Genomic DNA, 8606 nt, shown 5'->3' with positions numbered 1-8606 from the left:
CTTCAAAAACACAGAGTTTCCAGCATGCAGTCAAGCACTTTGAGAAGGAAATGCTAAACACACTGTAGACTGCAATGTAACTTCCACCGCAAGCTGGGCAGTCAGCTGGTGCAACGTCATTACTCAGACTGTAACTCTCAAGCATTCCGGGTTACAGGTCTTTATTTGCCAGATACACGGAGGAGCGAGAGTGCCAACCCCCTTCTAGTGCCATCATAGATACTGGGAACTTCTGCTTAGAGCATGCTGAAAGGACCAGCTAGGATGCTTTATGTAACAGCCTTTTGCATTTTTATCTTTATTTTTATTTTTTATAAAATCCCAGGCCCATGTGACACTGGATTTTGGTATTTATTTTGTTTTGTTTTTCATGTTTTAAAAATAGTTCTTATTGGGAACTCAAAAAGTCTGCAGCATTTTTTGATCATTGAAAAGTTTGGTTTGGGGTGGTGGTGTGGAAGCTAGTCAAACTTCTTGTGTTCTTCAGTGCGAGAAAGGATCTTTCTTCTCTGGTGTATCATGTGGAAGTACAACTGGGGGAAGACTGGAAGACAAGAAAAGAGCAGTGGGTTAGAGAGGCCCTGAAGCTCTGTCCACCCACAGCCTGGGGTCCTCATCCAGGGACAGATGGCAGTGATAGAACTTGGAGAGGGAGGGACAGCATTCCTCCCTTCAGCCAAGCTCCATGGCTGAAACGGCAGACCCTGCTTCACCCCATACCCATCACAGGATCACAGGCCATCAAATAAGTCTGTCCTGGGGATTGACTTTTTTTTTTTTTTTTTTTTTTTTTTTTGGTTTTTCGAGACAGGGTCTCTCTGTGTAACCCTGGGTGTCCTGGACTCGTAGACCAGGCTGGCCTTGAACTGACAGCAGTCCGCCTGCCTCCCAAGTGCTGGGATTAAAGGCGTGCGCCACCACGCCTGGCTGTGCTGGGGATTGATAACAGAGCATCACATCCTCAGGCGAGTTTCTACCACTGATCAATCTGCCCCACCCTGCTCATGCTCCGCTCACCCCCACGTTTACTCTGGTTAATTTCGGAACAACCAGAGAGAGCCAGGTGATGGAGTTTCCTCCTTCAGAGGAGGAATTACAGGCCTAGAAATAGTAAACAACATGCGTAGGGTCTCACAGACAACCTGGGAGGACCAGGCTCTGGGGTCCCGACTGTTTAGCCCATCTGTCTTGTGTGGTGGGGAGACACAGCCATCACCTCCGCACGGCTGAGAAGGCTGCTCTGTGACTGGCAAGAAGGACGAGGGAGAGGAGGCTACAACCTTATACTTAGAGTGACCAAGCAGGGCTAGGATGCAGACCAGTCACTGCAGAAGAGAAACCAGTCTCAGGGTCACCAGGTACCAGAAAGTCTCCTGTTCTTGCTGTTGGTTTCTTAAAAGAGGGGCAGCCTCTCTAGAGAACTCTTGGCAAGGGGGTGGAGTTACTGGAATTTAGCATATGAAACCAGAGATGCCAAAATATCCCGAACTAACAGCTATTCACCACAAATGCCCAGTGAAGAAGTACTGATTTGAGTAACATGGCCTTCGCATGGCTACTGCAAATTGGACATTCAGTCACCAGCAGCTCCGTGTGAGTGCTTTATCCGTCTTTTCCCTTCTCAGGCCCCACCTCCAGAGAGCAGCCTGTAGTGAAAGGAGGAGCCCTATTACTGCCAACCCCTGTGGGACCATCTCTTCCATACTTTTCAAATGGATTCCAAGTTGATCATTTCTCTCTCTCTTCCTTCCTTTCTTATTTTAAGACAGAGATTCTCTGTGTAGACCTGGATTTCCTGGAACTCAGGCTGATCTTGAACTCAGAGATCGACTTGTTTCTGCCTCCCAAGTGCTGGGATTAAAAGTGTGCACTACCACACCTAGCTTCCAGTTGATTAAACTTTAATTTTTTTTCAATAAAGGGTTTCTCTGTGTAGCCTTGGCTGTCCTGGACTCTCTTTGTAGACCAGGCTAGCCTCAAACTAACAGCGATCCCCCTGTCTCTGCCTCGAGTGCTGGGATTAAAGGTGTGCGTCACCATGCCCCTCCCAAAGAACTTCAAGACATCAGAGTCCAGAGATGTGGCCACTCCCTTTCTGTTCCAGGGAGGAAGTTATTCAAAGAAAAGGCTCAGCTTATGTAGAGAATTCAGCAGTGACACAACTATTTTGGTACAAAAGCCAGAAAATTTGACAAGGTCTATAATCTAAAACCTGGAAGGAAGGATATAATTAAGCCACAAGGACTGCTAATTGTAATCATTTAAAAATGCAGGGCCAGCTTTGCTAGCTTTCCCTTAGGAAAGGCACTCTGAACTAAGCATGCCCAGGACACTCTCCCTGGCTGTGTTTGTGACTGTATTACCACAGGGGGTGGTAGGGTCCCAAGGCTACTTGAGAGGGTGGTACTAGAGGCTATTCATTAGGGCCCTCAGTGAGAGCAGAAGATGGTCAGCGTGTTCCTTCAGACTCATGGGAAAGAGCTTGAGGCTATCAGCAGGGTCACATTGCAGAAATAAGGGCTTTTTCTAAATTTGGATTTTAAAAAACTTTTATTGAGAGAGAGAGAGAGAGAGAGAGAGAGAGAGAGAGAGAGAGAGAGCGAGAGAGAGAGCGAGCGCGAGCACCCACTCATGTATGCACATCATGATACATATGTGGAGGTCAGAGGACACCTTGTAGGAGCTGTCTCTTGCATTCCACCATGTGCCAGGCTTGGCACCTTTACCCACTGAGACACTTGCTGGCCCACTTGTGGTCCTTGTCATCCTATTATGGCTCCTCACAAGCCCCTGGAGCTCTATGTGCAGGAATGGGGTGGTGGCTGGACACGGGATGCTCTTGGGCTGTTTTCTAGTTCCAGGGGCGACTTCTTGGCGGCCAAAGCACTGATAGTTCTTTTGGAAGGACCACTGTGTTCAGGACAGACTATTCCTGACACATGGCTACTTGGATACATCTAGCCACACCAACGAAAGCCTTGAACGTATTAACCTGAATAGGTACCTGAGACATCTACCATCTTCTGTTGGTTCTGAACTGGAAAGCACAAAGTAGGAAGAGGAAAGAGCTAAGGGAGCAGAATTCTGGCTGGGGAGCTGGGCCAGCTGTGAAAAGCATACACTTTCCTTGCAGAGACCTGAGTTTGGTTCCCAGCACCCATGTGGGGCAGCTAAAACTATCTTTAACTAATTCTAGCTTCAGAGGCTCTGATGCCTCTGGCTTCCTCAGGGACCTAAACTTATGTGCATAAACACATGCTCCAGTCATAATTAGAAATAAACCTTAGCTGACTTAGCAGATACAGGTACTTGCTAGGCATGTCTGACAACAGGAGTTTCATCTCTAGATCATATGGGAAGAGAGAACTGTCTCTTTAAATGTGTCCTCTGACCTCTACATGTGTGCTGTGCCATGTGTACACTCATGTTTTCCTAACAAATACATAAACATAAATGAAAACAAAGTAAGTCAGAGTTCTGGGGCTGCTGATACAGGCTAGTGGGAGAGTATGTGGCTAAGGCCCTGTGTTAATTTCCAGTAATCCCACTGCGCAAAACCCAATGAGCGCAGAGCTCTGCCCTCCTCCAAGAGTGCTTGCTGCTCAGTCGCTGAGGGGCATGATGGAAAACCCCGCTGGGCTGGACATGTTTTCCACCACAGTCATGGAGGGCTGCTTGTGTCTGACCTGACAGTAAGTCCAGCAATAGGCTGCAGGAAGTCTTGGCAAGGCTGACTACCAGGGAGAGAAGAGTGAGGCCAACTTGGGGACTGCCCCAGGAACCCTGAGGTGTCATCAGTGTGGAAGCCCTTGTGGGGTGAGGGTTCACACCACCATCCCTGCTTTCTAGTCATTCCACATGGGGCCTAGCTCCTGTTTATCAGAATGGAAGCAAGTACTGGGGTGCCCTGGGGGTGCTGCTCAATCTGAGAGTAGTAAAGTCATTGCTGTGCCTTGAAGCTTTGGAGCTGAAAAAACAAAACAAAACAAAACAAAAAGAAAGCCCCAGGGAGCAAACCTGAAAGTGAAAAGCCCTGCTGCGTTATGCACATTTTTACTCTTTGCATTTTTGTTTCAACACCCAGCACCTTTTCTGAAGAGAAATGGCTGCCAGCCACCAGGTCTCCAGCACTAAACAGAGAGTTCAGTAATGAAGAGTGGAAACTGAATCATGAAGCAGGATGGTGTCCAAGAATTTCTCCAAGATAAACTTTCAGATGAAATCTGGATGAAGCTGTTTTTTCCCCTCACAATGCGTAAAATGCAATTTTCGGCTGAGGGACACAAACATGCCATTTATGATGGTTAGGGTGACTCACTTAGATAATGCTGAGGGCTAAAGAAATACAGTGTATCCCTGCTTGAACCTTAGAAGAGATTTGGAGTTACAGTAGCTCCGGGCTGGCTTGGTTTGTCCTTAGGCCCAAAAGGTCCTTCTGGAATATAGAAATCAACCAAGGAGCCCCAGTGAGCGGCACCCAGAAAAGACACAGTCCTCAGAATCAGCAACAGGCACTCCCTGACAGCACTGTCACACGTCACGTTGTTTTGCCCCTGTGTGCTCACAGGCACACTTGATTTTCCGTACATTTACGCCACCAGAGGTTCTATTAGAATCTAGCCACTGAAAGGAACAGTGTGTCCTATTCTCAGAGGTTTGTACTCAACAAGAAACTGAGAAATGCAGAAAAACAATGCAACTGCCTTTATTTTGTTATTTGTTTCTAGTCAGCTACTGATCTCTTAATGTGAAGTAAAACTGCCTATTTTGATATACCGAACAATGCAAAAATCTTATGTTTTTCACAAACCATAATAAAGCAACTCTCAAGAGACAGGAAAACAAAGGCAAGGTAAGGCCCTTGGCGGTTTCCTGCTTTCTCTTTAGTACTTCCCTGAGGCAGGGCTGACCCCCACAAGGAGAAGGGAAACATTTTGCAACTGTATCGAGAAGGGTTCATTTCTACTCAGCTGCTACCAGGGAAATTTCCTGATAGTCAGTGGTCAATAAAAACCAAAGTGTCCCCGAGAGTGGGATTTACATGAGATACAGAGCAAAGCCAAGCAAAACCCGCCACTCGAGTTACCACCGAGCTGGCCTTTAGCACATAAATGTACTTACGTGGAATGTAGGAGATCATTACCAGAATCAGGAATGCATAGTAGTCAAAGGAGAAGTTGTATTTGTTAGGTAAGCTGATGGAGTACAGGCCAGCCTGTCGGACAGAGGGCAGAGCTGCGTATATTGTGAGCAGTTCTCCTGTCACTCCCATTGGGTACAGCACGATGAAAAGTGTGTACCTGAAACAAAACAAAGCCCTCACTGTGTGGCTCACAGTAGCCATATTTCGAAGCTCTGTCTGCTCCTCAGAAAGCTACTGTCTCTGCACTTCCCGATCACCTGCTCATAGTCAGCCTTCACAGGCCAGTTTGTGAAAAGGGCCCATTGCAGGTACATGTCTCCAAACGTTCTCAAGGAAAGCAAAGTGCTCAGCCAGCCTCAAAACGTGCTCCTTCAGACCGAAGGCAGAGCAAGACCTTCCTTCCCCGGGGTGGAGAGGAGGAGGGGGGAGGCGGGGAACAGCTACCCAGGAATTCCTAGAGCACACCAAGCTGCATGTGGACTGAAGAACACAGCACATTACACAACCACATCCTGCTAGTTCCCAAATGCCTGCCCATACAAGCTGCTGTGAAAACAAAATCTTGACTAATTTTAACATTAAAAAATTCCTAATGGCTTTGAATTTTATAAATAAGCCCACACAAATACAATCACTATTGCATGAGAGGTTCATACAATTATTTTCACTTTTAAAAGCTTTATCTGTTTTAACAGAATTCAGGGGAAACTAGAGAGATGGCTCAGTGGTTAAGAGCACTTGTTGCTCTTGAAGAGGACCAGAGTTTGATTCCCAGCACCCATAGGGTGGTTCACAGCCATCTATAATTGTAGTTCCACGAGATCCAAAAACCCTCTTCTGACAGATTCTGTAGGCACTAGGCACATACACGCCTGCAGGCAAAACACTCATACACATTAAACCAACAGACAGAAAGGAACGCAGAGGGCAGTTCCCACCAGTACAGGATGGGCTTACAGACTGTTCTGAGGCATCAGCATCCCTATGGAAACTGTCAGCTCGGATCTCAGAAACCTGTGCCTGTTCATGGCTCCAGATAAATCTGGCTTCAACTCCCAGGCACAAGAATCTGCTGAGAAAGAAGCTGTATTCCCTGTTGTGGACCTAGATCATGAGGCAGGGCATAGACCACAGAGAAAAATGAGCAAAACCAAAGCTCAGCCAAGACTCTCCCCACAGACACAGCCTTCATGGTGGTGGCACAGACTGGCTGGTAGCTGGTACTTTTCCCTGAAATATAGTTTATTTCAAAAAACAGTAATAAAAGCAAACTTTGGAAACCGTGTCTGTTCTTCATTCAATCACCAAACTCACAAACTATCTAGCAACAGCTGCTTTCCTCTAGGAAATGACGCGTCTTAGCTCTGAAGTCAGTTTGGGCCTTTTTGCTCTGTTCTCCTCACCCCATAGTCCTTCATGCATAAATCACAACTGGATAGACAGATGTGCTATCAGCCTTTTGCCTAAGTCATACCTGAATTCTGTTACTGTTGTTGAGACCGGAGTCTCATTTGTGGCCAGAATTTGTGGCAATTCTCCTGCCTTGGCCTCTCAAGCTTTGGGCTTACAAACGGGTGAATCACCATGCCTGAATTCTTAACTGAATATTACTGGTAAGAGTAATCAAAGCAAATCAAAACTCAAAAGATGAGAAAACCATGTAGTGTTTGTTATTAAGGAAGAAATGACCTTACACGTCATAGTTTCTTGACAAAATAAGACTAGGAGATGTAGCCATGTACCAGAAATCACCATAATAGGTCAAATTCATCAGTTAAACTGAATAAGGATAAAAACAGATACATTAAATTTCTGCTGAATAACCTAACTAAAAAGAACTGATTTCAATAAAAATAACCCAAGTATAAAGACTTTAGCACAGTGTTTCTGTAGCTCAAAGTCAAGACCCTCCTGATGAGATAGATCCCTCCATCTCATCCAATTTTAGTTTTGGGACGTTGGACGCAGTGTTCAGGCAATAAAAGGCAAATATGGTGATGAATGCTTTCAAAGTTAGTCCTTGCTGCATGTACTTCTTTACCTGGCCCATTTGATGATGTAAGGCAAATGGTTTAATAGACTGAACGTGTAAAAGGAGTAACGGATAATTTCTGTAATTGTCCAGGCAATAACAAACAGAAGGACACTGTCTTCACTCTGCACCTGGAGAGGGGGAAAAAAAAAAAAGATGTAAGAGCAAAGAAAGGAATGTGCAGAAAGAGGCATCTTACAGTGTGTAGTGCCTGCAGGGCTGTCCAGCCACAGCTACCACATCTGTCCTCAGTGGCTGTAGCACAGCTTAGAAAGGGTTTGATAATCAAAGCCACAGGCACCTACAACAGTTCTGCAGAGGAGATGGGAACGGGATGGGCAGGGCCCTTCAGGGAGTGTCTTTGCTACTCTGATGAGGTAGAGTGAGGTGACACTGGTAGGAGTCAAAAGTGGGTATGTGGGGGAGGCTAGAAGGACAAGCTGGTGGGAAGGAGCCATCACCACGCATCTGAACACAATTGGAGTGACAGCTGGGAATCTGAGGACATTTCAAGAACGAGAATGTGAGGATTACAGCACACGTGAGTAGGATGAACTCAAGGAAAGAAGAGGTACAGACCATCCACCAGGCAGGCATTGCATGTTGGGGCACTGATGACTTCTTCCCCAGCCCAGGCTTACGCCCTCCATGGGGAGAAAAGCTGTCTTGCTGCTCGCACAGGGCCTCTAGAACCAGAAGAGCTTTGACACTGCCTATTTTTTGGTTTTGTTTTGTTTTTTTGAGACAGGTTTTCTCTGTGTAGCTCTGGCTGTCCTGGACTTGCTTTGTAAACCAGGCAGGCCTCGATCTCACAGAGATATGCCTGCCTCTGCCTCTTGAGGGCTGGGATTAAAGGTGTGCACCACCATGCCCGGCTGACACTGCCTGTTTTTATGCTTGACACATGATAACCCTGAAAAGCCCCCTTCTGTGCTTTATAGGTGCTGTCCCAAGGGAATTTATGGCTGTAATACGAACTCCAGCACTCTTCCACCCAACTCTAGCTGGGTCGATGCTGACTTTTTGTGAGTGAAACCCAGCAGTACAACCCTGCAGTGCGACTCACTTTGGCTCCCCATGCCCTACGTGGTTGGGGAGTCAGAGCCGGCTACTGTGCCGTGCTTTCTCTGTCTCATCCCTACACCTAGTTGCAAAGGTGCAGCATCCAGCCTTCACTTTGCTTCTTTGCATCTGCAAAGCCAACAGATTTTACCACTTACATTCTTTCTCAGAAAGTGTACATGGAGCGATCCACCTACACAGTGAAATAAGTAGTCATTTACATAGCTATTAACTAAATTGCCCTGACAAAGAACTTCATAAGTGCATGGTTACTATTCTCCAAAAATAATAAGAATTTTATACTGTCAAGAGCAAGAGTACTTTTTGCTTTCCTGGTGCTTTTCTATTAGGCACGGTAAGGCAGAGAGA

General features: G+C 46.3%; 1 protein-coding gene across 2 annotated transcripts in view; it reads right to left on the bottom strand.

The window, feature by feature from the left end:
- Positions 1 to 268: 268 nt before the first annotated feature.
- Hacd2 (3-hydroxyacyl-CoA dehydratase 2) overlaps positions 269 to 8606 on the bottom strand; it is an 86305-nt gene continuing 77967 nt past the window's right edge. For both annotated transcript variants that reach the window (XM_051149859.1, XM_051149860.1), the window contains 3 exons: positions 7185 to 7306; positions 5122 to 5300; positions 269 to 544 (listed from right to left, as the gene is read on the bottom strand). In XM_051149859.1, the coding sequence (XP_051005816.1) occupies positions 462 to 544; positions 5122 to 5300; positions 7185 to 7306 (384 nt within the window). In that variant the 3' untranslated portion in view covers positions 269 to 461. The remainder of the gene's footprint in view (positions 545 to 5121; positions 5301 to 7184; positions 7307 to 8606) is intronic.

This window comes from Acomys russatus, chromosome 8 (assembly GCF_903995435.1).
Source record: "Acomys russatus chromosome 8, mAcoRus1.1, whole genome shotgun sequence".
In the NCBI taxonomy this organism is placed as follows: Eukaryota; Metazoa; Chordata; class Mammalia; order Rodentia; family Muridae; genus Acomys; species Acomys russatus.
This window is presented reverse-complemented; position numbering and strand designations above follow the sequence as displayed.